General features: G+C 55.1%; 1 protein-coding gene and 1 pseudogene across 3 annotated transcripts; one reads left to right on the top strand and one right to left on the bottom strand.

The window, feature by feature from the left end:
- Positions 1 to 79: 79 nt before the first annotated feature.
- PPP1R12C (protein phosphatase 1 regulatory subunit 12C) lies at positions 80 to 27,227 on the bottom strand. 2 transcript variants are annotated; one of them, XM_032263102.1, is made up of 22 exons: positions 26,810 to 27,227; positions 22,128 to 22,258; positions 21,930 to 22,048; positions 10,619 to 10,778; positions 6,834 to 6,978; positions 6,667 to 6,741; positions 4,797 to 4,870; positions 4,588 to 4,715; positions 4,413 to 4,486; positions 3,985 to 4,143; positions 3,838 to 3,905; positions 3,217 to 3,354; positions 2,902 to 2,992; positions 2,620 to 2,700; positions 2,483 to 2,543; positions 2,244 to 2,329; positions 2,103 to 2,143; positions 1,926 to 2,025; positions 1,378 to 1,482; positions 1,037 to 1,087; positions 833 to 883; positions 80 to 738 (listed from the first exon to the last, which is right to left on the bottom strand). In XM_032263102.1, the coding sequence occupies exons 1-22, from the start codon at positions 27,128 to 27,130 to the stop codon at positions 652 to 654; spliced, it is 2,346 nt and encodes a 781-aa protein (XP_032118993.1). In that variant the 5' UTR covers positions 27,131 to 27,227; the 3' UTR covers positions 80 to 651. The 2 variants fall into 2 exon arrangements, with proteins under 2 accessions (XP_032118993.1, XP_032118994.1); XM_032263103.1 differs by having other exon boundaries at positions 2,244 to 2,326; positions 26,810 to 27,181.
- On the top strand, positions 16,626 to 17,550 carry LOC116539919 (annotated as a pseudogene). The gene has a single exon (XR_004264235.1). The product of XR_004264235.1 is annotated as a 60S ribosomal protein L6 pseudogene (transcript).
- Positions 27,228 to 27,383: the final 156 nt, after the last annotated feature.

Below are 27,383 nucleotides of genomic sequence, written 5' to 3'. Positions count from 1 at the left end.
CCCAAATGGCCCAGCGGTTTGGTCACAGAGATGCACCGCCCCCCAGCACAGAAGGAGGAAACAGCACCCGACCTCTGGCTAGGCACACAGACCTTGAGTGGCAACTTCACGACTTTTATTTGTGGTGCCTGTGCTTTATCTCGAAAATACCTTCTCCCCCTGCCCCGGACAGTGGGCGGGGAGGGGGCAGCAAAAATAGAAGACGTCCCTCCCTATTGCACATGGACCCTATATACAGGCCCACCTGGCTGAGGCCAGCGGGACTCTTGGCACATTCTTGGATCCCTGCTCAGGAGGGGAGGAGTAATGGGGTGGCATCACACGTGAGATGGGGACCTCCAGGCAGCCACTCTGGTCCTGGCTACTGATCCTTGCACTTCTTGGTCTTCAGTTCCTTCCTGGTCCCGTCTCCGGCCCTGGTCCCCTCTGGCAACGTCCCCCTACCTGGCTCAGCCTCCCACCTCCATCCTGGCCTCGGGTGGCCCCCTTGGCTCCTGGGGACTCTGCTCCCCTCCCAGTCCGGAGGTCCCAGGGGGGCTATGGCTTCTCTGAGACTTCCCCCGGAGCCCTGTCACTCGTGTTCACACGGGGGAAGGGGTGCGTGTGGCAGAAGCAGCTGTATAAATACGGGTGCGGGAAAGTCCCTCCAGGTCACTTGGAGAGTTTGCTGATGACGCGGATCAACGCTGCATTCTCGTCTTTGAGGCGCTGGTTGTCAGCGCGGAGGTCAGACAGGGCCTAGGGGACAGCACGAGTCAGCTGGGCAGCCCTGGCAGACTGCGCCGCTGCCCACCCTAAGCCTACAGCCTGCACACGCCCCAGGAGCCCGCACCTTCAGCTCCTCCTCCAGCTCCGCGGCCTTGCGCTCCAGGGCCCTGCGCTCCTGGAATAAACGGGGAAGTTCAGAAACCGAGGCTGAGGAGGGTGGGGGAAGGCTGGGGGCCAGCTGGGAAGGGCAGTGTGGCTCTCTTGGTCCAGGTTTAGTGAGGTGAGGCAGGGGACGCCTCTGGCCCCCTGTCCCAATGCCTCTACTCACGAATCTCTCTAGCTCCAGAAGAGCTGGCCTCTCAGCGAAGCGTTCTTGCCTCTGGTGAGGACACAAAAAGCATAAAGATGAGCCAGGGAAGCCCGCACTGCTCTGAGGAAGAGGTGCTAGGATCCTGCTGGAGACCCGCCCGCCCACATGGGCCAGGCCCCGCCTCCAGCAAGCCCACAGCCCCACCCTTCTTCAGACTCCACCTCCGAAATCTCGGCCCCGCCCTCCAGGTGGAGCCCAGCCCTGTCGGGCCCCTCCCGGCCAGGCTCTGCCTCCCAGCAGTCTGAGCCACGCCCAGGCGGCCCTGCCAGTTCCGGTGACCCGGGCCTCGGCGCCCTTACCTGCGTGGCCCGCTCCAGCTCCACCTTGAGCTGTGCCAGCCGCAGGGTGGTCTCGGTCAGGGCCTCACGAAGCCGTTCGTTCTCCTTGCGCAGCTCTGCGTACAGCTGGGGGTCAGGTGGAGGAGGGTGAGGTGGAGGAGGGCCAGGTGGAGGATGGGGGCGGCGCTGGGGGGCGGGGAAGCCAGAAGGTGGGCACCCAGCAAAAGCGCCGACGGAGGGGTGGGATCGCACCTTTCTTTTTTTTTTTTTTAAATTGAGATGGAGTTTCGCTCTTGTTACCCAGGCTGGAGTGCAATGGCGCGATCTCGGCTCACCGCAACCTCCGCCTCCTGGGTTCAGGCAATTTTCCTGCCTCAGCCTCCTGAGTAGCTGGGATTACAGGCACGTGCCACCATGCCCAGCTAATTTTTTGTATTTTTAGTAGAGACGGGGTTTCACCATGTTGACCAGGATGGTCTCGATCTCTTGACCTCGTGATCCACCCGCCTCGGCCTCCCAAAGTGCTGGGATTACAGGCTTGAGCCAGCGCACCCGGCCTGGGATCGCACCTTTCTAAAGCTTCCATCTGGCTCCTCCGATTCTGGCTCAGGTTCTGGGTTGAGGTCCCGCTGCGAGCGCTGCCTGTGGGCTGAGGGGCCCTCGAGGGTGCTAGGGCAGGGAAGGAATGCCCGTCAGTGGCCACCCTGGTTCGAACGCAGGCCCCACCCCTCCTACCCCACCCCTACCTGGACTCCGGGCTGCGGTCAGCCGGCTCCGCCTCCTCCCCCTGCGGGCAGGTGGAGGGGGTTCAGCGGGTGTGGGAGGGACTTTGCCCGCCCTCAGGCTCACCCTCTGCACCAGCTCGGCCCCACCTGAGCCCCGCTCACCTCCGCAGGCCCCCTCCACTCCTTTCCGACCTTGCGGTGCTCCCTGGCCGCCTGCGGTCCCGGACCCTGCCCGTCGGGCGCCTCTGCTGGCGGAGGGGCAGGAATCAGCCCAGGTACCTCCGGAGGGAGCCCTCTCTGAGTGCCCGGGTCCCCGGCTCAAGCCCCCCAGAAAGCAGGAAGACTATGGGAGAGACTGGATGGTGCCCTGGGAACGACCTCCCCCAGAGAGCAGACCTCACCTCTCTGGGCAGGGCCCTCAGAGTTCTCCACTCCAGGGACGCGGGGCCTCCGGGAAGGTTCCTGTCGGGAGGGAGAGGCCAGTCAGTGCACCAGGACGTCTCGCACCACCCCACGCGCCCTCGCTGACCCCTCTCACCAGGCTCTGCGCCGGCCTCCCTGGCTCTGGGGCCCTCCCTGCCGCCTTCTCTGCCTCCTTCAGGTCCGTCAGAGTCACACCCTGGCAGGGAGAGGGAGAGGGGACAGTCAGAGGATGCTGGGGTCAGGCCCAGCTCCTTTCCTCAGACCCCAGGCCCCCAGCCCCTCCTCCCTCAGACCCAGGAGTCCAGACCCCCAGCCCCCCCCCCCTCAGACCTAGGAGTCCAGACCCCAGCCCCTCCTCTCTCAGACCCAGGAGTCCAGACCCCAGCCCACCCCACACCTGTGTGGACCTCCGAGACTGGCGCATGAGGCGGGAGCGAGCTTTTCGCTGGGATTCCGACTCCTCATCCCGCACGGGCATCTGGTAGGACCTGAGGGAAGGGCCCCAACCTCAGGGAGGGGGCCTGGGGACCCTGTCCCATTCCATGGCTGACACCCTCAGGGGGAGGCAAGTTCTATGGGAGAAGACTCCAACTCCCAGGAGACCTGGGGCCAGCTCTCCCTCAGGAGCCCACCCAAAGCCCAGGGACTCCTGCTTGACATCATTTCTCCCTGCTGGGGGGAGGGCGGAAGCCTCCTGCCCTGGCCTCTTCACCTCCGTCTGTCCCGGGAGTCTGCTGGGGGTGCCGTGGAGGCTGTGGGGACATTTGGCTTCACTGGGGATTCAGGTTCCAGAATCCTGGAGGGAGGCGAGGAGTTCTCCAGGCGAGGAGGAGGCTTGGTGACCTCAGACCTGCATCAATTCATTCATTCAACAAACATTACTCAAGTGCATCATGTGCCGCCTTTGGAGATGCGGCTGAGAACAAAAGACACAGTTATCTGGGCCATGAAAGAGTCAGAGCTGAGCAGAAATACACAAAACCAACACAGCCATGAAAAGCCCAGCACACTATCCACGCCATCAGACGGAGAAAGGGCTCTGGACAGAAGCAGTGTGAGAACTGGGACCAGGAGGGTGTGCGTGTGCAGACAGCGCTGTGGTGGCAGCAAGGTGGCCAGTGTGCGCCTTGAGGGGAAGGTAAGGGAGAAGAGGTGACATTTCAACACAGACCTGAGGGAGGGAGGGAGGCCCCCAGGGGACATGGCACAGGCCCTGGAGTGGGAGCAGGAACCAGACCCCAGGGAGCACACAGACTCGCCCAGGATCACACAGAGAGGTTTGGAACCCAGACCTGCCACCCACCCTAGAGGGGCCCAGGCCCTGAGGACTCACAGGGCAGAGGGTTCCGGCAGCTTCTGGGAGGTGGTCGGGGTAATTCTGGCAAGACGGAGCTCCTTGGCCTGTGCAGAGAGGAGAGGGGGAGGAAGGGGCAGTCCCCTCAACTGGGCAGGGGCCTGGACCTGGCCCACCCCTACTCACCTGGGCAGAGTTCCCTTCCAGCCAGGAGGAGGAAGCTGATCGCTGCAGCCCAGCTCCGGGGGCTCCCTCTGCTGACCGCCTTTCTGGGGGACCCAGGGCACCAGAGCTCCCTGTCTTCAGGAGGCCAAAGCGCCTGGGGAAAGGGGCTTCTTCGGGCGGCTGTGAGAAGGTCTCAGTTAGGGAGAAAGGATCCCTCTTCTCAAACCTCATGGGTTAACCCCCAAGGACTGCAACAAACTATAATTCCCAGCAGCCCCTGGGGCAGGCACAGTTTTAGGCTTTTTAGAGGCAGCCAGTTGTCCAGGAGGACTCTGGGAACTACAGTCTTCACCCTACCTACTCCCATAGTTCCTAGGTTTACCGGCTTTATGGAATCCCACCTCCCCAGCCCTCCCAGCCTCACAGGACCTCTCAGTGCATCCACTCACCACGGGGCTCTTAGGGCTAGGGTGCGGCGGGGAGGAGACGCCGTTGAGCGTTCTGGGTTCTGCAGGGGGTGGCTCTGCGGTGCAGGAGGTCACAGAAAATGCCAGTTGCCTCGAGAATCAGAGAACCCGACCCCCGCCTCCCTCAGACCCAGGAGTCCAGATTTAGGCCCCTCACCGGTGGGACCTTCTTCTCCTTCATCCTCATCCTGGATGGGGGGCCCCCCAGCCCCACCAGGCCGGCGCTCCTTGGACAGGTCCTGAAGGGAGATCTTCTCTCGACTGCTCAGCCGGCAGACAGAGCTCCTGTTGGGGAAGGAGAGGGCGTGGGGTGCAAGCCCACGCCTCCAGCCACCTGGCCACACCCAGACTCCTCCCTCCCTGTACCTTCTGTGTTTGCTGTTGGAGGGCACCTGGGGCTCCTGGCCCCAGCTCTGGGAAGCTTCTTTTTGGTTCCGAAGCTGCAAGGAGGGAAGGAGGGAAGGGGGCTGCTGGGGAGAGGTGGAGCACATGTCCCCCAGAGCAACATCACCATGAGCAGCTGTGCAGGAGCTCAGTGCCCGCCTCGTGGGCTTACCAGTTTTCCTACAGATGGCCACCCTCATGGAGAGGAGGTGCCCTGCATTCAGCAGGCGCCCGTGGCCACCACGTGCAGGCACCGCCATCTTGTCCTCATGGCCCCCACCCACGAGAAGCCTCCAGTCTCATCCCAGAGGAGTCCTTCTAGCTCCCAGGGGCGACCTGCTCAGACCTCACCCTGACCCCTGAGCACACCCAGGGCACTGGTGGGCCCTCAGCTGCCCCACTCTGGCTGCCAGCGTTCACCTCCTCCTTCCCTGCACAGTTCACCACTGTCTTCACACCTTCAGGCCTCTGCATGTGGTCCTTATGCCTCCCACCAGGAGCGCTAGGAGAGCCCTTCATTCCTGCCCTTCTAGAAAACCTTTTTTTTTTTTTTTGAGACAGTTTTGCTCTGTCACCCAGGCTGGAGTGCAACGGCACGATCTCGGCTCACTGCAACCTCCACCTCCCAAGTTCAAGTGATTCTCCTGCTTCAGCCTCCCAAGTAGCTGGGATTACATGCTCGTGCCACCACATCTGGCTAATTTTTGTATTTTTAGTAGAGGTGGGGTTTCACCGTTTTGGCCAGGCTGGTCTCGAACTCCTGACCTCAAATGATCCACCCATCTCAGCCTCCCAAAGTGCTGGGATTATAGGCATGAGCCACCCGCGCCCTGCTCCAGCAAACTTTGTGCTATAGTAAGTACTCTTGTCTTCCAGAAAGTGTCCGCGGATTCTCCCACGCTGGACTCCCCTCATATCTGACTGAGCTGACCCTTCTCTACCCATTAAACCCCTCACGGCCCTATGGCCCTCAGGGCAGAAGCCACCCTGTTCCTCAGCCTGGCACTCATGGCCCTCCAGGGTCTGCCCTGCCTTACGCCCCCCTCCCTGGGCAACTCAGGGCACCCACCCTTGCCCCCCAGCCTATGGGAGACCTTCTTCTCCTATATCCATCAGCCTCCATCTGGCTCCTGCCAACCTTTCAAGAACCATCTCTGTTCCCCTGCCCACACACCAGAAGCCCTAGGCTGGGCCTCGGGAGCTTCCTTTTGCCTAACACAGCTCACTGAACGCAGGCATGGCTCTTGCGCTTTCCAGTGGCGCACGTTCCCCGGAGCCTCCTCACAGAACAATCCACGTCATGAATAAGCCCTCATACAAGTGCACACCATACATTCCCACTTGACAGAGGAAGAAACTGAGGCCTGGAGAGGGTAAGCGGCTGGCTAGGACCCATGGTAGATCCATGGCAGAGCCGGGATTCCAACCCAGGCAGTCTGGCCAGGGCTCACACACTTCACTCCTTCACACCATGTTTTCCCAGCAAGGCTGCCCCAGGGATGGCTGGGGGACACCTGGCAGGTGACCAGCCCAGCCTGAGTCTAGGACAAACCTGTGCGTCCACAGGCTACCCTGAGACAATGAGGTATGCTGAGCCGGTTTGTTACTTTGTCTGAGTGTCAGACAACCCTGTCTGGGTCTTTCTGCTGCCTCCCCACCAGGCAGCAGGAAGCTCTGCAGCCCTGTGTCCATTCTGCCCTGGCGAGGGCCTTCCCTGGGGATGGGGCTGGGTCACCAAGCATGAAAGAGCAGGTGGCTGGGGTGGTGGATGTCAGAAGTCAGGGGGAGTCCCCCCTCTGCAGCCTCCTCTAAGTGAGGAGGCTGGAGTAAGCTCCTCGGCCCTGACACTCACGTCCTCCTGTTTCCGGGCTAGTTCCTCCAACAGGCTCAGCACTTCCTCATCTGCCAGGTCACAGGGACGCTGCCCCTGGAGGAGGGGAGGAGCAGGAGCAGACAATGAAAGAGGTGCTGGGCCCTCCCCGTGCCCTGCCCCCCACCAGACTGGGCCCCAGCCCTCACCGCGTGGGTCAGCGAGTCCATGCCCCCGCCATGCTCGGCCAGCAGGCGGCAGGCATCCTCCACTCCCCAGTGTGCCGCCGCATGCAGGGGGGTCCAGCCATCCCCATCCCGGAGCTCTGGATCGTAGCCAGCCTGAAGGAGCAACCTGGGGGCCAGGGAGGCTCTGGGTCAGAGGCCAAGGTGGGGCACTGGGCTGATTTTGGCCGGTGGGGCAGCAACTGAGGTTCCAGGCTTTGAGACCAAAACGCCCCTGGATGGGCTGAATAAAGAGCCACCGCCCATCGTCCCCTGCCACAGGGGGCCCCTCTGCACTAGGCCTTGCCCCTCCCCTTGGACCAGTGGCTATATGTTAAACCTTGGCCTTGCAGGAGGCCTCTGGAACCTGCCCCTGGCGTGGGCTGTGGGATTCCATGGTGGAGGCAGTAGGGTGTAGGGAGGCAGCCCCAGAGAACGTGGGTGTAAGACCCTGTGCCAGCCCCCACACCTGTCAGAAGGTTGGGACCCCCAAAGGGCTTTCTCAGGGCAGTAGTGTTCTAGGACCCCAGCTGGCTTAAAGCAGTGACTTCCAACCAGGGCAATGCTGTCCACCGTCCCCCAGAGGAGACCCGGCAGGTCTGGAGACATTTTTGTTGTCATAACTTGGGGCAGGGGCTGGTGGCATCGGCTGGGTGGAGGCCAGGGAGGCAGCTCCACACCCCACAGTGCTCAGGAACAGCCCCACAAGGAGAAGGATCTGACCCACAGTGTCACTGGCATCCAGGCTGAAAACCCCTCCCTGAAGACAATTTGCTGGCAGAAAACAATAACCACCTTAAACCATTCAGTTTGAGGGCAAAGGCAAGGTTACAAGTCCAGGGCCACTCTCAAGCTCAGCGGACGGTAGGATGCGTCTATTTTTGGAGAACTGGAATGAGGCTCTGTGTCAGTGAGAAAGAGCTTCGCAGAGTGGAAAAGACGGACAGCCTGGGATAGGCTACAAAGGCCTTATAAGCACAAGTCCCTCCATCTGGCCCCACCCACCTCGCCCCTCACCTTGCCCACACTTCGCCACTCACCCTGCTGCAGCTGTACCAGCCTCTCGCCACTTCGCCAGGCACCCACCACCCGCCTGCCTGCCACAGGCCTCTGCACTTGCTGCTCTCAGCCTGGGGTGTTCTGTGCCCTGCATCATCTCACGCTGAGCCCCTTTTTGGCAGCCACCACCCCCTCACCCCATGTCTCCTGACCCCGAAGCCCCTCCTCATCACATTTGGCTTCTCCCACCACCCTATGTATGTCTTAAGCCAGCAGTTCTCAACTGGGACCATGCTGCCCCCCAGGGGACATTTGGCCACGTCCAGAGACATTTTTGGTTCCCACAACCGGGGATGCAGAGGCCGGGGAGGCTGCCCCACAGTATCGTCAAGTCAACATGCACCTCTACTCCGCAACAGATCTCTGACCAGGAGAATGCTGCTTACATTATTTTAAAAATGCAGTCTGGCTGGTTGCGGTGGCTCACACCTGTAATCCCAGCACTTTGGGAGGCCAAAGCAGGCAGATCACTTGAGGTGAGGAGTTCAAGACCAGCTTGGCCAACATGGCAAAACCCCAACTCTATTAAAAATACAAAAATTTTAAAAATAAACATACAAAAATTAGCCAGGTGTGGTGGTGCACACCTGCAATCCCAGCTACTCGGGAGGCTGAGGCAGGAGAATTGCTTGAACCCAGGAGGCGGAGGTTGTAGTGAGCTGAGATTATGCCACTGAACTCCAGCCTGGGCGACAGAGCAAAATTTCGTCTCAAAAATAAAAATAAAGAAATAAATGCAGTCAATAGATCTGAGTGTAAACATGCACCCTTACAAGGGAGCAGTCATGAAATTACAGTCCATGAATATTTCTAAGTCCAAAGTGCTTTAGTGCTACCCACCCAGGCCACTGGCTGGACACAGTCGCTCGGCCAGACACAGGCCACCCAGCTGAAGGCCAATCTCCTACTGTCCCTTGTGACTAGGGTCTGGCACATAGGATGATGGCGTTAAGTGGTGCAGTGCCACTTGAGGACTGCTCTCTTAGAAGGATGGTTGTTTGCTCCCTTTGCCCTCCCTCTTCCTGCTGGCTGGGATGCAGGTGCAATGGTAGGACATGAAGCAGTCCCCCAGGACTCAGGGGTGGAAGCCATGGGAGGAAAAGGGCACAGCCTCCAGGACTGAGCACGTTACTGGGCCCAACCACTTAGCGTTTCCAGTCCCCTTGTGGTAAGGATCATCTCAGGGAGGGACACAGGACCAACACGGCCTCTGAGCAACAGAGCTGGGACTCAGGCCGGACACAGAGGCCCAGATGCTCTACTTCAGCACCAGGTGTTAAGCAGAAGGGAGCAGCCTGGAGCTGTTACAGTCATCTGATGTACCTCACTGAGAAAACCAGATGAAAAACTGTCAATGTGGAGGTGAGCAGAGAGGGGAGGAATTCATGTTAACTTCATTTTTATGCTGAATAATAAAGTGTAAGATCACAAAAGAGAGAGGAGGGAACTGAAAAAAGAATGAGGAACCTGAGGATGAGAACTGGAACCACCGACTTTAATGGAAAGGGGAAGGCAGCCAAATAGGAGCAAGTAAGACCCAAGACTGAGCTGAGGATGACAAAAAGAGAGTATGTAAGAAAATTTAAACTATGTATGAACCCTGGCCGGGTGCAGTGGCTCACGCCTGTAATCCCAGCACTTTGGGAGGCGGAGGCTGGTGGATCACCTGAGGTCAGGAGTTCAAGACCAACCTGGCCAACATGGAGAAACCATGACTCTACTAAAAATACAAAAGTAAGCCAAGTGTGGTGGCGTACTCTCATAGTCACAGCTATTGGGGAGGCTGAGGCAGGAGAATTGCTTGAACTCAAGGCAAAGGTTGCAGTAAGCTATGATCACACCACTGCACTCCAACCTAGGTGACAGCAAGACTCCATCTCAAAAACAAATAAATACAAATAAACTATATATGCACCAAACAGTCTTAAAATATGTACAAAGTGTAACTGACAGAGCTACAAGACGAAACACACAAAGTCCATAATCACAGCAAGAATTTAAAATATCACTACAGATAAAACAGCATGATTACAAGGTTGATCTAATAACCTACAGAGAACACTGTACTTGATGACACCATTCTTTTCCAAATTGCATATACTGGGGTATAAGATAGAACAAATTTCAAAAGCTAGAATCACATAGAACCCATTCTCTGACCATGGTGTAATTAAGCCAGGAAAATAGTAACACAATGATGACTAAGGAAGTCCTATATGTATTTGGAAAATCTGCCGAGCACAGTGGCTCACACCTGTAATCTCAGCACTTTGGGAGGCTGAGGTAGGTGAATCACTTCAGCCCAGGAGTTCTAGACAAGCCTAGGCAACATGTCAAAACCCTATCTCTAACAAAAATTAGCAGGGCATGGTTGTGTGTGCCTGTAGCCCCCACTATTCAGGAGGCTGAGGCAGGAAGATCACCTGAGCCTGGGGAGTTTGAGGCTGCAGTGAGCCACAAATGCACCACTGCACTCCAGCCTGGGCGACATAGCAAGACCCTGTCTCAAAATAAATAAGAAAAGATTACAAAATGGGAAATATTTTACACTGAATGACAATACAAAAGACTGCCATGTCAAAACTTGTGGGTACAACTAAGGCTGTACTTAGAGCGAAATACATAGCCTTAGGTACGTACATTTAAAAAGAAAGGGACAAGATCCACAGGAAGGTATAAGACAGCAAGATGGACAGACAGGCCCAACTCACCTCATCACCTCAATGTAGCCCTTGGCAGCGGCCACGTGCAGGGCAGAGGCACCTGTGCGGGGGTGCCGGGCCTCTGGCATGGCGCCCCCATTCAGCCAGCACCTTGTGTCATGAAGCAGCAACTCCTCTTCCGCACGCTTGGCTGCCTCCACGTCCACACCTAGGAGGAAAAGAGGCACTAGGTAGGACTCACACCCCATGACCTGGAAGACCCAGGGTTATACCCTGGGCTGGCCGGGGTTGAGCCCTGTGACTTGCTGACTCCTTCTCCCCCTGCTCCCCTGTGAGACTCAGGAGGCCTCAACTAGCCCAGCTGTTTCCCAGCTGTGGTCCATGCAGTCCTGGTCCCACTCAGGGTCTCTGAGTCAGCACTAAGCACTGGGAAAATGGAGATCACAGGACTTTTCCACTTCAACCAGAAATTCACCTTCTTTTTATTATTTTTAATATAAAAGCTAAAGTTTACTGAGCAAATCCAGTGTTCAATTACATCTAACTTTTCCTGTCGCTAGCAATTTTTTTTGTTTTTTGAAACAGAGTCTCACTCTGTCACCCAGGCTGGAGTCCAGTGGTGCAATCTCAGTGCAACCTCTGCCTCCCAGATTCAAGAGCTCCACCCAAGTAGCTGAGATTACACGCGTAAGTGACCGTGGCCGGCTAATTTTGGTATTTTTGGTATAGGCAGGGTTGCACCACGTTGGGCAGGCTGGTCAAACTCCTGACCTCAGGTGGTCTACCCGCCTCAGCCTCCCAAAGTGTTGGCATTACAGGCGTGAGCCACCATGCCCGCCCCAATATAATCTTAATCTAGCATCTTCACACATTTTATTACTATTACTACTTCTCTCACTCATGACAATAAACCAAGCAAAAAGCCACTACACGAAGTACTTGTGCCATTAGGGCAACAACTTCTTTCCTACCCAGGTTTTTGATCCCTGTTTGCAAACGTGCTGACACCTACAGCAATCTGGGAAAAGCATGCTTCCTAACTAGTCAATTTCATTTAATCCAATTGTTGTACTGTATTATAGATGCAAAAGACAAGTAATGACCAAAATTAAAGTTGACTTTGGATCAAAACAGGTACCCTTATTGAGGCAGAAATCGTCATCTATTGGCGGCTACTGAGGATCCTTATTCTTTTTCATACTATGAACTTTTTTTTTTTTAGGCGGAATTTTACTGCAACCTCCACCTCTGGGGTTCAAGTGATTCTCCTGCCTCAGTCTCCCAAGTAGCTGGGATTACAGGCACCCACCACCACATCCAGATAATTTTTGTATTTTTAGCAGAAATGGGGTTTCACCATGTTGGTCAGGCTGGTCTCAAACTCTTGACCTCAGGTGATTCACCCCCCTTGGCCTCCCAAAGTGCTGGGATTACAGGCATGAGCCACTCCATCTGGTCTAATTTTTTTTTTTTTTTTTTTTTTAAAGAATAAATAGAGATGGAGTCTCACTATCTTGCCCAGGCTGGTCTCAAACTCCTGGGCTCAAGCAAACCGCCCACTTCAGCCTCCCAAAATGCTCAGATTACAGGCATGAGCCACTGTGTCTGGCCAAGCTTTTTTTTTTCTTTAGGAGTCAGAGTCTCACTTTGTCACCCAGGCTGGAGTACAGTGGCATAATCATAGCTCACTGCAGCCTCAATCTGCTGGGCTCAAGCAATCCTCCCAGCTTAGCCTCCCAAGCAGCTAGAACTACAGGCACATGTCACTATGCCCCGCTAACTATTTTTACTTTTTCTAGAGATGGGGGCCTCCTGATTTTGCCCAGGCTGGTCTTAAACTCCGGACCTCAAGTAGTTTTTTGTTTGTTTGTTTGTTTGTTTTTTTAAATGAGACAGATTCTCACTCTGTTGCCCAGGCTGGAGTGCAGTGGTGCAACCTTGGCTCACTGCAACCTCAATGAACCTCCCAGGTTCATGCAATCCTCTTGCCTCAGCCTCCCTTGTAGCTGAGATTACATAGGATACAGGTACCCACCACCATGTCCAGCTAATTGCTATTTTTAGTACAGGGAGAAGAATCGATTAAACTCAGGAGGTGGAGGTTGCAGTAAGCCGAGATCCTACTACTGCACTCCAGCCTGGGCAACAAGAGTGAAACTCTGTCTCAAAAAAAAAAAGAAGATAAAGTGACTCACGAATTGTTTCTGTACTGATTATATGTTGAAAGAATATTTTCGATATACTGGGTTAAATTTAAAAATTATTAAATTAATTTTACCTGTTTCTTTTTTTTTTTTTTTTTTTTGAGACAGAGTATCACTCTATTACCAGGCTGGAGTGCAATGGCTCGATCTCAGCTCACTGAAACCTCTGCCTCCCAAGTTGAAGTGATTCTCCTACCTTAGCCTCCCAAGTAGCTGGGACTGAAGGCGCGCATCACCATGCCTGGCTAATTTTTGTATTTTTAGTAGAGACGGGGTTTCACCATGTTGGCCAGGATGGGCTCAATCTCTTGACCTAGTGATCTGCTTGCCTCGGCCTCCCAAAGTGCAGGGATTACAGGCATGAGCCACCGCACCCGGCCTTCTTTTTACTTTTTAAAATGTGCCTACTTGAAAATTTTCAATTACATTTGTGGCTCACGCTGGATTTCCATTTGACAGCACTAACAAAGAACCTCAATATACCAACAGCCCACTTACAAAATGAAAATTCCACAGAGCCAACAGAAGGCCCTGTGCTGTTTCCCAATCTCACAGGTAACCACGACCAAAAATTTGAACATGTGTTTTGTTATGCCCTTACCATATATATATATTGCAAACTTCTGCCACAGAGCTAGAAATGGGATCCAAGAAACACAATCCCATCAAATGTGTGTGTTCTTGTCCCACTGCAAGACAAATCGTCCAGGTAAGGGTTGCAGTTTGGCGCCACCTGGTGGCCCCTGAGCACTCAGGTGCAAACTCCAATGCTCCTGGCTGGCTGGGACATCTGGCGGTGGCAGCTACTCCAGGAATGTCAGGTCAGCTGGAGCCCAGCTCATGCACCAGTCTGGAGTGGAGCGCCATGGAGAATACTGGGGACTCAGCCTTTTCTCCCTCTCTCTACCGTTCCTTTTTTTTTTTTTTTGAGACAGGGTCTCACACTGTGTCGCCCAGGCTGGAATGCAGTGGTATAATCACGATTCACTACAGCCTCATATTCCTGGGCTCAAGGGATCATCCTGCCTTGGCCTCCCAAAGTGCTGGGATTACAGGCATAAGCCACCATGCCTGGCTCTGTCATTTCCTTAAAAGGAGTCACCTACTGTTCAATCCTATTATAGCTGAATGGGTCTCCATTCAGGGCGGGGAAGGGAGGGCAACTGGCTTTTTATTCAACCACAGCCAGTGCCCTTCCACATCTGCTGCACATTCTTCTGCGATTTGCTTTTTGTGCTCAACATGTTGCTGAGATTTGTATGTGTCTGCAGACAGAGCCCTTGATGAGGGGTCAGCAAGCTATGGCTTGTGGGTGCTGGCCACCTGTTGTTTTCTTTATCTTTTGTTGCTGTGGTGGTGGCAAAATAAGATAAAATTTACCAATTTCCCTTTTTTAAAGTACACAATTTGGTGGCATTTAGAATACTTGCAATATTGTGCAACCATCACCACTATCTACTTCCTGAGCTTTTTCATTATCCCAAATGAATACTGTACCCAATAAGAAGTCCCTCCCAGACAGGCACCATGGCTCATGCCTACAATTCCAGCACTCTGGGAGGCCAGGCTGTGAGATCACTTGAGCCCACTAGCTTGAGAGCAGCCTGGGCAACAAAGGGAGACCCTGTGTCTACAAAACTAAAGTTAGTTAGCTGAGCATGGTGGCCCACACCTATGGTCTCAGCTACTTGGGAGGCTGAGGTGGGAGAATCACTTTCAAGGCTGCAGTGAGCCATTATCACTCCACTGCACTATAGCCTGGGAGGCAGAGTGAGACCCTGTCTTTAAAAGAGAAAAAAAGAAGTCACTTCTCAGAATTCCCTCCCCCCAGCCCCTTGTACCCACCAATCTTTCGGTCTCTATGGATCTGCCCATTCTGGAAGGCTATTTTTGCAAATAAAAGTGTAGCGGAACACAGTCATTCCCATTCATTCACACACTGTCCCTGGCAGTTTCCCCTCCCCAGTACTGGTGGAACAGTGGTACCAGGCAGGGTGGTATGTCCTGCAGCACCTCAACATTCACCTTCTAGCCCTTTAAAGAGAAAGTGGCTGCCCCTGCTTAAATCACTCATTTACAGATGAGTGATTGATCATTCCCTCTTACTGGGTGTGGGCTCCAGCCTCTTAGTACTGCAAACAACACTATGATGAACACTTGTCCATGGGCGGGAAGGCCTCTCTCAGGCTGCCCAGAAGTGGAACGGCTAGAACAAGGCAAAGGTGGGGCTTTCAGCTATAATCGATGCTGACCCAGCATTTCCCAAAGTGGCTGTAATCAGGCAGAAGTTAAGAGCTCCCATGCCCCACCCTTGTCAGCACTTGGAGCTATCCAAGGGTCGATCTGCCTGTCTCCAATACCTCCTCTTCCAGTTGATTTGGATGGTGGGATTCCAAGTGTGCTGGCTTCAAATGTTTCAAAAACACTTCATGTTTCCTTCCTGCCAGTTCCATGCCCCTGTGCAAAGTGGCCAGAGAGGGTCCCTTCTGCACAGGACATGGTGCTGCTGTGTGTCCCTGGGGCCTGTCTCTACAGCATACCTGATGCTTGGGCCTACAAAAACCCATCTCCCTTCCTCTGTGACTTCATCTTGACTTTCCTCACCTGCGTTTTGCCCCACATGGTTTCAGTGTGACTGGGTCCACAGCCTGGCCCCAAGGTGGGCACATCACCAGGCCTTCCTGTCACCTTTGCAACAGTGATGGGCTCAGGAGCTGGCATGTGACCAAGGTGGCCCGGTGAGCATCACCCACTGGGAAAGAGGTGCTGTGTTATGGGCCTGCAGTTAAGACCCACACCAAGTGCCTCATGGAGATAACCTGCCTAAGAGTGAAGCCAATGCAGTGTTCAGCAGAATGATAGAGAGATGCTCTGGACTTCACTTGTGCCCCTGGATCAAACTATGCCTAAAGCCCACATAACTCATGGACTTCAGCTATGTAAGGCCACAGATTGCCTTTAAAAATAATAATAATAATAATAATGTGGCCAGGTGCAGTGGCTCACACCTGTAAGTAATCTCAGCACTTTGGGAGGACAAGGTGGATGGATCACCTGACATCAGGGGTTCAAGGCCAACCTAGCCAACATGGTGAAACTCCGTCTCTATTAAAAGTACAAAAATTTTGCTTAGAGCCATTACTGGATAGTGAATAAAAGAAAAGGAAAAAAAAAGAAAAAAGAATAAAAGAAAATGAAAAAAAATACAGAAGTTAGCTCGGCATGGTGGTGAGTGCCTATAATCCCAGCTACCTGGGAGGTTCCCGGGCAGTAAGAGCAAAACTCCATCTTGGGCGGGGGGATGTGGTAAGATACACACAATAGAAAATTTGCCATCTTTTTTTTTGTTTTCTGAGATGGCTCTTGCTCTGTTGCCACGATCCTGACTCACTGCAACCTCTGCCTCCCACGTTCAAGTGATTCTCCTGCCACAGCCTCCTGAGTAGCTGGGACTACTGGCGCATGCCACCACACCCAGCTCGTTTTTGTATTTTTAGTAGACATGAGGTTTCACCGTGTTGCCCAGGCTGATCTGAAACTCCTGACCTCAGATGATCCGCCCACCTCAGCCTCCCAAAGTGCTGGGATTACAGGCATGAGCCACTGCATCTGGCCTAAAATTTACCATCTTAACCACAGCTCAGTGGCATTAAGTAGTCACACTGTTGTGCAACCAATCTCCAAAATGTTTTCATCTCACAAAATTAAAATTGTATACCCTAAGCTGGGGACAATGGCTCATCCCTGTGATTCCAGCACTTTGGAAGGCCAAGGTGGGTGCATCACTTGAGCTCAAGAGTTCCAGACCAGCCTGAGCAACATGGTGAAACCCCATCTCTACAAAAAAAAAAATAGAAAAATCGCTCTCTTTCTCATCTTGCAAGATGGCGGGTGAAAAAGTTGAGAAGCCGGATACTAAAGAGAAGAAACCTGAAGCCAAGAAGGCTGATGCTGGTAGCAAAGTGAAAAAGGGTAACCTCAAGGCTAAAAAGCCCAAGAAGGGGAAGCCCCATTGCAGCCGCAATCCTGTTCTTGTCAGAGGAATTGGCAGGTATTCCCGATCTGCCATGTATTCCAGAAAGGCCGTGTACAAGAGGAAGTACTCAGCAGCTAAATCCAAAGTTGAAAAGAAAAAGAAGGAGAAGGTTCTTGCAACTGTTACAAAACCAGTTGGTGGTGACAAAAATGGCGGTACCCGGGTGGTTAAACTTCGCAAAATGCCTAGGTATTATCCTACTGAGGATGTGCCTTGAAAGCTGTTGAGTCATGGCAAAAACCCTTCAGTCAGCACGTGAGAAAACTGCGAGCCAGCATCACCCCCGGGACCAGTCTGATCATCCTCACTGGACGCCACAGGGGCAAAAGGGTGGTTTTCCTGAAGCAGCTGGCTAGTGGCTTGTTACTTGTAACTGGACCTCTGGTCCTCAATCGAGTGCCTCTGCAAAACATGCACCAGAAATTTGTCATTGTCACCTCAACCAAAATTGATATCAGCAATGTAAAAATCCCAAAACATCTTACTGATGCTTACTTCAAGAAGAAGAAGCTGTGGAAGCCCAGACACCAGGAAGGTGAGATCTTCAACACAGAAAAAGAGAAATACAAGATTACAGAGCAGCGCAAGATTGATAAGAAAGCTGTGGACTCACACATTTTATCCAAAATCAAAGCTATTCCTCAGCTCCAGGGCTGCCTGCGATCTGTGTTTGCCCTGACAAATGGAATTTATCCTCACAAATTGGTATTTTAAATGTCCTAATAATCTAATTAAATAACTGATTACCTTTAAAAAAAAATAGAAAAATCATTTAAAAAGAAAAAAGTGGGCCAGACACGGTGGCTCATGCCTGTAATTCCAGCACTTTGGGAGGTCAAGGTGGATGGATTACAAGGTCAAGAGTTCTGGCCAATATGGTGAAACCATATCTCTGCTAAAAATACAAAAATTAGCTGGGTATGGTGGTGTGTGCCTGTAGTCCAAGCTACTCGGGAGGCTGAGGTTGTAGCAAGCCGAGATTGTGCCACTGCACTCATGCCTGGGCAACAAAGGGAGACTCTTGTCACACACACAAAATAAGTGTACTCATTAAACTACTTCCTATTCTCCCCACCTTCTCCGAGCCGCTGGCTACTGCCATTCCACTGTCTGTCTGTTATTTTGACTATTCTGAGTAACACACAGATGTGGAATCACACAGTACTTGTCCTTCTGTGACTGGCTTAGACGACTTACTTTGTAGCATGTATCAGAATTACCCTCCTTTTTTTTTTTTGAGATCAAGTTTCTCTTTCGTTGCCCAGGCTACAGTGCAATGGCACGATTTCGGCTCACAGCAACCTCAGCCTCCCCAGTAGCTGGGATTACAGGGATGCACCACCACCTAATTTTGCATTTTTAGTACAGACAGGGTTTCTCCGTGTTGGTCAGGCTGGTCTCAAACTCCCGACCTCAGGTGATCCGCCCACCTGGGTCTCCCAAAGTACTGGGATTACAGGCACGAGCCACCGAGCCCAGCCTAGTTTCCCTCCTTTTTTTTTTTTTCTTTTTTTTTGAGACGGAGTTTCGCTCTTGTTACCCAGGCTGGAGTGCAATGGCACGATCTCGGCTCACCGCAACCTCCGCCTCCTGGGTTCAGGCAATTCTCCTGCCTCAACCTCCTGAGTAGCTGGGATTACAGGCACGCGCCACCATGCCCAGCTAATTTTTTGTATTTTTAGTAGAGACGGGGTTTCACCATGTTGACCAGGATGGTCTCGATCTCTTGACCTCATGATCCACCCGCCTCGGCCTCCCAAAGTGCTGGGATTACAGGCTTGAGCCACCGCGTCCGGCCTTCCCTCCTTTTTAAGGCTGAATCATATCCCATCGTATGAATGGACCACGTTGATTTTCCATTCGTTCAATGATGGGCACTAGATTGCTCCCTCTGGACTACTGTGAATGACACTATGAACATGGGTATGTAAATTGCCTTTTTTGGTTTTATTTTGTTGGGCCAGGATCTCGCCTGACCCCCAGGCTGGAGTAGCAGTGGCTCACTTCATCTTCCCCCTCCCAGGATCAAACAATCTTCTCACCTTTGACCACTGAGTAGCTGGGACCACAAGTGCATGTCGCCACACCTGACTAATGTTTATGTTTTTAGAGATGGGGTCTCACTAGGTTTCCCATGCTGGTCTCAAACTCCTGGGCTCAAGAGATCCTCCTGTCTTGGCCTCACGATATGCTGGGATTCCAGGTATGAGCCACTGCTCCAGGCCTCAAATGGCCTTTTCTGGCCGGGGCCAGGAGGAATGTGTTTTGGTACTTGCAGGGTCACACCTGATTCAGCACCTGAGTCGACTAGGCCAGAGGCCTTTATGGTGATGAAGTAAGTGGTGGCTCCAGGCCACCAAGTGACTGGCTGAGCAGATCACGTGCTCACTGAGCCCCAGACCCAGAAAGGAAAACAGCAAGCAAGCCAGGAAAAGTGAAGAGGACAGCCATGCCTGTCATTGGTCTGTCTTCTCGCCCTGCCCTGCCTGTGAGAGGCTGCCAGGGCCACACTATGGCAGCACCAGTCTGGATGCTAGCACCTGGGGGAATTCTGCATCATGTAGGCGTGTCCTGCAGGGGGCGCAAAAGCCCCCACCCTCCTTAGAGCTAGGGTTCAGCCTCTCTGAGGCTTCTCTGTAGAGGCAGGGTGTCACGGGGTGTCACAGGCAGAGGCTTTGTGATTTGGGGCAGCTGAGGGTGTTTCCAGTGCTACCAGTGGCCTTCATTCCTGGCTGATCCTATAGGCCAATATCCCTCACCAGTATAGGCTTCCCCTCACCCCACAGGTGGGAGGAAGCATGGGTCCCTCTGAGAAACTGATGCAACTTATCAGCAATTTCTGCAGAAAAATACAATGTCAGAAAGTTCACGGACTCCCTGGAAGCTTTTCCCAGTCTCCCTAGGGTCCAAGGGAGGAGGAGGACTGATCCAGACAGACGGAACCTAAATCACTCGGACCTGGACTCCCTAGCTGGGTCCTGAACCAGAGCGGGAGAGGCTACAAAGAATGTCAAGGAGAAACACAGGCAACAGTGTAGCATCAAGGTTAGTGCACTGGGTAACAGTGTAGCATCAAAGTTTACACAGCATGTAACAATGTAGCCTCAAAGTCTACACAGTGTATAACAGTGTAACATCAAAGTTTACACAGTGTGTAACTGTGTAGCATCAAGGTTAATGCAGGGGTAACTGGGGTAATGTGCTGCATACCTACTGTGCTTCAGCAGGAGGTTTCCTTGTGGCAGGAGATGCCTGCTGTGCATCAGGCGAAGAATTACAATGTCTGCAACATAGTAGCAAAATGGCCCGGGTGGCTCACTCCTGTAATCCCAGCACTTTGGGAGGCCAAGGCAGGAGGACCATGAGATCAGGAATTCAAGACCAGCCTGGCCAGCATGATGAAACCCCATCTCTACTAAAACTACAAAATTAGCTGGGCATGGTGGCACATGCCTGTAATCTCAGCTACCCAGAGGCTGAGGCAGGAGAATTACTTGAATCTGGGAGGCAGAAGTTGCAGTGAGCTGAAATTGCACCACTGCACTCCACACTGGTCAAAAAGCGAAACTCCGTTAAAAAAAAAAAAAAAGGCTCAGGAATGGAAAGGGAGGAAGAAAGGAAGGAAGAGGAGAGAAAAAAGAAGAAAGAGGAAGGATAGGAAAAAATGTGTTTATGTCTGAACCTGGGAAGAGGTCACAAGGGAAGGACAGAAAGAGGAAACACAAATGTATCAAAAAGTTAAAAACTGATGATTCTATACTGTATGATTCCCTTTACGTGAAGTGTACAAAACAGCAAATCTACAGCCAAAGGGCAGAGAGGGTTGTCTGAGGGTGGGGTGATGTCTAAGGGGATGATGAGAATGTTCTCCAGTCAATGTGGTGAATGTGCGAGTATACTAAAAACCACTGAAGTGTGCACTTTGGGTGAATTGCAGGGTATGTGAATTATCTCTCAAAAGGCTATCTAAAAAAAAGAAACACTGGCAAGTCTTAGTGTAAGTCATATGGGTATTCACAAGCTATTGTTTCAACTTTTCTGGAAATTTGAAGCTTTCCCAAAACAGAGTTGGGGGAGGGAGGAGAGAATCCAGCTCCAGGGTTGATTTTAACCACTCCCCATTTTAACGAAAGAAAGGCTCCCAAACCTCAGATCTCCGCCTCCATGTGTCCCACTAGCTACTCCTCCCATGTGGCTCACGCGATCCCCTGAACCCACGCAGAACCCTATCCTTTTTCAGCCTGGCCAGCGACCCGGCAGGGACACCACGTCAGAAATGGGAAAGCCTGCTGGTATCTCGCTTCTTCATCACTCTCCCTTTCCTTCTAAACGGTCCTCCAGAGCCTGCCAGTACTATGCTCACACCTTTCCACTAACACCCAACCAGACCCTGACAACCACCCCAGGAGGCGGTGACTGTAGTCCTGCTTCAGGAACTAAGGGAACAGAGCTTCAGGGACATGCCTGGAGTCAGCCAGTCACTGGCAGAGCTGGGAGGCAAGCTCAGAAAGTTGGACTTTAGAAGCCACACCAGGGACCCAGGGATCCTCAGTGGTCATCACACACCTGCCAGAAGCAACACCACTTCCCTAGAAAAATGAACCGGCCAGGCAGTTTCAGAGACTCTTGGACCCCATATGAAGGTTCCCAGGGTACCATGAGTCTCAGAGGACAGGGAGACCAGCCCCCGGCAGCTCCTGCATGCCTCTACTCCCCGCCAAGTAAATGCATCGCCTCCCAGAAAGACCTGCGGCAGGGTCCCAGCAATCCCACCTAACGCACTCCGGGCGAGTCCCCCCCACCCACCTGCCCCCTGACCCTCCTGCCCACCCCTCCCACCTTGGCATTTCAATTCCCTCAGTTACTCAGGGGGTGAAATAATAATTCCAGTTGGTAGCAGCTTGAGTTCTTAGCCTGTGCCTCTGATGGGTTCCAAACAATCCTGGAGGCAGGTCCCTATGCCCCCATTTCACAGGTGAGGAAACTGAGGCTCAGAGAGAGACAAAGACTCCTGGGAAGCAGGGTCAGCCTCACAGCCTAGGCAGCCTCTAAAATTCTCAGCCTGGAGGCCACAGGTGAGGAGGGGCCCCCACCCCACATGAAGCACACCAGAGCCCACCTCGGTGGGCGATCTCCGCCTTCAGCAGCCCTTCCATGGCATCCGACTCGGCTAGGTCCAGGGGCAGGTCCCCATCACTGTTGACGGCGGCGATGTTGGCCCCGTGGCTCAGGAGGTACCTGGGGGTGGGGGTTGGTCAGGGCTGAGGGTCCAGGCCCCCACCCTGACCAGGTCCTGCCCAGCCCTCCCTTGCCTCACCTGGCGATGTCTAGGTAGCCACAGGAGGCGGCCACGTGCAGGGGCGTCCAGCCCTCGTTGTCCGCCTGGTTCACAGTGGCACCCTGCTCCACCAAGAAGCGCACCACCTCCAGGTTCTCGTCAATGCAGGCCTGGGGGCGGGAAACAGCCGTCAGCCGCACCTCCCCCAGCCACATCGTTCCAGCAAGGCAGGGCTCCAGAGGAGCCACAAAAACAGACCCAGGGACACGGTGCCGGTGACAGTAGGGAAAACAACCCAGCATCCTCTGGCCACCAGCTGTTTCAGACACCCTAGATGCCCAATGGTCAGGTCAACCAGGCCTTCAGCGCTCAGTGGAAACCACAAAAGGAATCCTGGCTACCTGCAAACAGGAAGTGAACGGGAAGGGTTGGGGCTTCTCATCTGGGTGTGGGAATCCCACATGGTACTTGTTAGACACAGCAAAACCCCCGTCACCACCCACAGGGTGGCGCTTCCAGTGTTCAGACTAGGGAAGAAGTTCCAGCCCCTCCTCCTTCAGAGCCAGGAGTCCAGGCCCCCAGCCCCGCCTGTCTTAGACCTAGTCAGGTCCTTCCAAGGGTCAAGCCTAGAAACAACCCCAGCAGATACTCTGCAGGAACGAAGGGATGCGGGAAGGTCACCCTGTGCTGGGACAGACTCAGGGGCCTGGACAGCACTCCCAGAGGGGTGAGACAGCTGCACACCTGTGTGCCCGGGGCCCAAGGCAGTCACACTCCTGGTCACTGAGGCCCACTCCACACGGGGCACTGCAGCCAGAGGCTTACATGGACCATCGTTGCTCATTCTTCCGTTAGGAGTCAAAAACTTGGGGAGACAAAAGACAAAGTCCAGGGGCCAGAGGAGGAACTGACCCCAGGCCTTGTGGACACCGGGTGGGCCCTGGGACCTGAACTGGAACTGAGGGAGGAGTGAAGTTAAACTCCTAGATCCAGGGGCAAATCAGCCCCCCAAGTCCCTCACCTCTCCACAGCTGCCCATCTGGAGAAGGGGGAGGGAGCTCCGAGGGCCAAGAGCATGAGGTCATGGAAACTCGGGCTGCAAGGGGGGCCGCACGTGCCCTGGGAACGGGATGAACTCCGCTCGTTTATTTCCACCCGGTTGTCATGGTGACGGGGGGGGGCAAGGAGAGAGATGGGCCTTTCCCTTTCAAGGACCTGCCCAGCGCAGGCATCCTTGTGAAAGATGCCTGAGGCCTGGGCACCAGGGACTCAGGAATCCAGGCCCAGTCCCTCCTCCATTCAACCCAGAAGTCCAGGCCCAGACCTTCTGCCCTCAGATGCAGGAGTCCAGGTCTACAGCCCCTCCCCATTCAGACCCAGGGTTCCAGGCCCAGCCCCTCCTCCCTTAGACCCTGCAGTCCAGGCCCCAGTCCCTCTTCCCTCAGACCCAGGAGTCTAGGCCCCAGCCCCTCCTCCCTCAGACCCAGGAGTTCAGGCCCCAGCCCCTCCTCCTCAGACCCAGGAGTCCAGGCCCCATCCCCTCCTCCATCAGGCCCAGGGATCCAGGCCCAGCCCCTCCTCCCTCAGACCCAGGGATCCAGGCCCAACATCTCTTCCCTCAGACCCAGGAGTCCAGGTCTACAGCCCCTCCTCCCTCAGACCCAGGGATCCAGGCCCAGCCCCTCTTCCCTCAGACCCAGGAGTCCCGGTCTACAGCTCCTCCTCCCTCAGACCCAGGGATCCAGGCCCAGCCCCTCCTCCCTCAGACCCAGGAGTCCAGGCCCCAGTCCCTCCTCCCTCAGAGCCAGGAGTCCAGGCCCAGCCCCTCCCCCCACAGACCTAGAAGCCCAGGCCCCCAGCTCTTCTCTGTTGAGCCCTAAGGATCCTGTACCCAGCCCCTCCTACTCTAGCCCCCAACCCGCTAGCCACTAAGGCAACTGGGGGGCAGGAATGGGGGGAGTGTACCAGCCTCAGCAAGTGGTTAATAAACCCACCCCAGGGGTACCCTGAGAACTCAGGAACAGCCACAGCAGGGGGCTGGTGCTTGGGGACCTGCCCCGAGAAGGATGCAGAACAAGAAACACAGCCCCAGATGGACAAAGTGGCCGGGACTCAATCAAGAGTCACTCAGAGACAGTGAACAACTGTCCCTGTTTCCTGGGACTGAGGATTTCAGCGCATAAATTAAGCTGTCCTGGGCAAATAGCATAAGCTGGTCACCCCACACCCAGACCTGACCCAAATCCAGCTCCCCTGCTTGCTGGCCATGTGGCCTGAGAAGGGACCCTCCCCTCTCTGAACCCAGGGCCACCCCAATCCTCCAGGCCTCCTGCGATGCCCTGAAGAGTGAGTTTGCCAAGCAGTCACCCCAGTCGGGAGAGAATCCACCCAGAAGGCAGCCTGGAGGACAGGGCTGGGGCAGCCTCTCTCAGGGTCCAGGCCAAGGAGGTGGCCTGGGGCCTTTGAAGGATGCAGGAGAAGGGGGCTCAGTCTGAAGACCAGAGCCAGGAACCCCTGTGGGGAAGGTGCAGGAGAGCCAGGAGCATGGGATGGTGGGTGAGGAAGGGCGACAGGGAAGCCTAAGGCCCTCTCCTGGGCTTGCCAAGAACTCAAACCCCGAGGCCCAGGGCAGGGCTTTAGGGAATTGGGACCCGGCTCTGGGTGGAGGAATATGTCCCAGATAGCACCAGGCCTCTTTAAGAAAAGAAGGATGGAGAAAGAGAAAGGAGGTAGAGGCGGCCACAGCCGGGTGAACACCTAGGATGCATCATTCTCACAAAGGGAGTTTTCCACAGACACCCTCCCTCCTCACCACAGCCCTGCCAGGGAGGGGCCGACTACTGACCCATCTCACAGGTGAAACCGACGCACAGAGGACCTATACAAATTCAGGGCTACAAAGTTGAAGAGCCGAAATTAGAACTCAGGACCAACTTATTCGATTTCCTTTTTCCAAACTGCTACTCTTTTTGGGAAGTGTAAAGCAGCAGCAGCCCCCGGACCAGTGAAATGCACGAGGCTGTGGGGTCAGAGCTGCTCAGGCTCCGGGAGAGGGCAGTGGAGGGTGGCCACTGACAACCGGGCATCCTCCCCTTCCCGCCCACCCCCTGGCAAGCTCCCCCTCCCAGGATCCTCTCTGGCTCCATCAGTAAGCACACCTTAGGGGGTCTGGCAAGGAGAGAGAGGTGGCTCCAAGAAACGGAGGTGTGTCACCAGATAAAGAATCTGCTCAACAGGAGATGGGGGTTAGACCCAATATTGGGAGACTAGGCGGGAGGAGGCCTAAGGATGGGGTCACTAGAGAGGACAAATAAAAGCACCCAGAACCAGAGCCACGTTAACTGGCCCTGGGCTTTGCCATCCTGTGCAGGGAATGAGAGAACCCTGGGAATATAAGGTGGTGTGGCTCTGGGACCCAGGATCCCTGGAGGCAGCAAACATGCTGTCATGAAGGAGACATGGGGGCCGGACATGGAAGAGGAGGACTGGCAGAGCTCTGGGGCCCCTGGAAGATGCCATGATGGGGGGCTGGGAGATCGAGCACAGAGACTCGATATAGGAGTCTACAGGGTAAGGGGGGTGGGGGAGCTGCCCAAATAAAAGGAGAGGTGACCCAAATCCACAGGAGGAAGGGGCGTCCAGGCAAAGAAAGCCAGAGGATGGAGAGGTGGCCAAAGCCAGGCAGGGGGGTACTTTGGGGTGGTCCAGAAACTGATGATGCAGGCCTACAAGAAGGGGAGGTGAGGACTGGAGGGAAAGACATCACTCAGAGAAGGCCATCCTAAAAAACGAGATGGTACAGGCCCCAGGAGAAGACGGAAAAGGGAACCAAGCGAGTTAAGACAGCAGTGGGGGCTGGGGTAGGGAGGAGAGGACCCAGATAAGGGGAGCATCCTCGAAGGACGCCACGTGGTGCAGCGCCGAGAAGGAAGAGCATCCCTGGGCAGCAACAGACAGCACAGACCAAGGGGAGGAGGGAGTGGAGGAAGATGGAACATGAAGGAGGTGACAGGGAAGAATCTGGGCCTAGCCGTAGAGGTGGCCCAGGCCCCAGGCTGCGGCGGAAAGCAGCACAAGCCTGTGAGAATGCAGGTCGGTGAAAGCGGTGCCTGCCTGGAAAGAGGAAACAGTGGGCCAGAGGCGCCGCAGAAGCCAGCAGAGCTAAAAGTGGTCCGGACTCGGGAGAGAGACGGCAGCGTTAGTTAGAGGGCAGAGGAGAGGCGGCGGCACAGCAAGGGCACTCGGGGGCGAGAAGAGGGCAGCGCAGAGTGGCAACGGCCAGGACCAGACAGATGGACCAGGCTGAGCCGTGGGAGCTGGCTTAGGTTCAGGAGAGGGCAGGGCAGGGAGGGAGGCAAAGCCCAGGATCGGCTGGAGAGGCTCAAAATCTTTAGAGGTGAGGTCGAGGGGGGATGGTAAGGAGGACTGGGAGGAGGGTGTCAGCACAGGCTGGCAAAGCCAGGGACAGTTAAAGCGGCCCCAAATCGGAAGAGGGGAAGTCGAAGAGAAATGGCACAGGGAACAGGGACAAGGTAACGGCTCCATTTCGGAAGAGGGGAGGTGACAGAGGGATGGTAAGCGGGGCTGGGGCGGGGTGGTCAGATAGGGCGGCGAAGCCCAGGGCCAGGAACGGCGGCTCGGAACCCTGGAGGGAGGGTGCCCCCGCTGGCCCAGCGGAGGGTGGGCCTGGCCCCGGGAGACGCCGGGCGGAGGGCGCTGACCTGGTGCAGGGCGCTGATGCCATCGGCGTTGGTGGAGTCCAGCACGGCGCGGGCGGGCGGCGGCGCGGCGGGGTCCAGCTCGGCGCCGGGGCCGGGGTCGGCGGCGCGCAGCATCAGACGCGCCTCGTCCAGGTCGCCGCCCGCACAGGCCGCCAGGAACTCGGCGGCGCGCTCGAAGCGGACGGTGCGGGCGCGGCGCTCCCCGGGGCCCGGCTCGGCGCCCGCCCGCGCCCCCCACTGCCGCAGCTGCTCCCGCCGCCGCTCCCGGGCAGCAGCCGCCGCTGCCCCCGGGCCAGCCGCCGGGCCATCTTCTCCGGACATAGCGCCGCCCGCCCGCCCAGCGAGCGAGCGAGCGCCGAGCCCCAACTGCCGCCGCCGCCGCCGCCGCTCTCCCGCCCGCCCGCCCCGGGGGCCGCCGGGAACTGCGGCTGGCCCTGCACCGCCCCAGGGATCTCCCGGCCCCCGCCCGGCGCGCCGACGTCACGGCGCTGCCCCAGGGTATGCTGGGCAGGTTGCGGGGAGCGCTGGGAAATGGAGTACATAAGCGGAAGCTGCCCCAGGCCACTTTCGAGAG

Source organism: Sapajus apella, unplaced genomic scaffold (genome assembly GCF_009761245.1).
Source record: "Sapajus apella isolate SASKATOON/1434 unplaced genomic scaffold, GSC_monkey_1.0 scaffold135, whole genome shotgun sequence".
Classification (NCBI taxonomy): Eukaryota; Metazoa; Chordata; class Mammalia; order Primates; family Cebidae; genus Sapajus; species Sapajus apella.
The sequence above is the reverse complement of the archived record's forward strand: the minus strand, read 5'-3'. Positions and strand labels throughout refer to the sequence as shown.

Coding starts and splice junctions, on each gene's coding strand:
- PPP1R12C (XM_032263102.1), bottom strand. CDS start 27,130: ATGTCCGGAGAAGATGGCCCGGCGGCTGGCCCGGGGGCAGCGGCGGCT. Junction 2,701..2,901: donor AGTCTCGGAGGTCCACACAG/GTGTGGGGTGGG, acceptor TCTCCCTGCCAG/GGTGTGACTCTGACGGACCT. Junction 2,330..2,482: donor TGAGGGCCCTGCCCAGAGAG/GTGAGGTCTGCT, acceptor CCCCTCCGCCAG/CAGAGGCGCCCGACGGGCAG.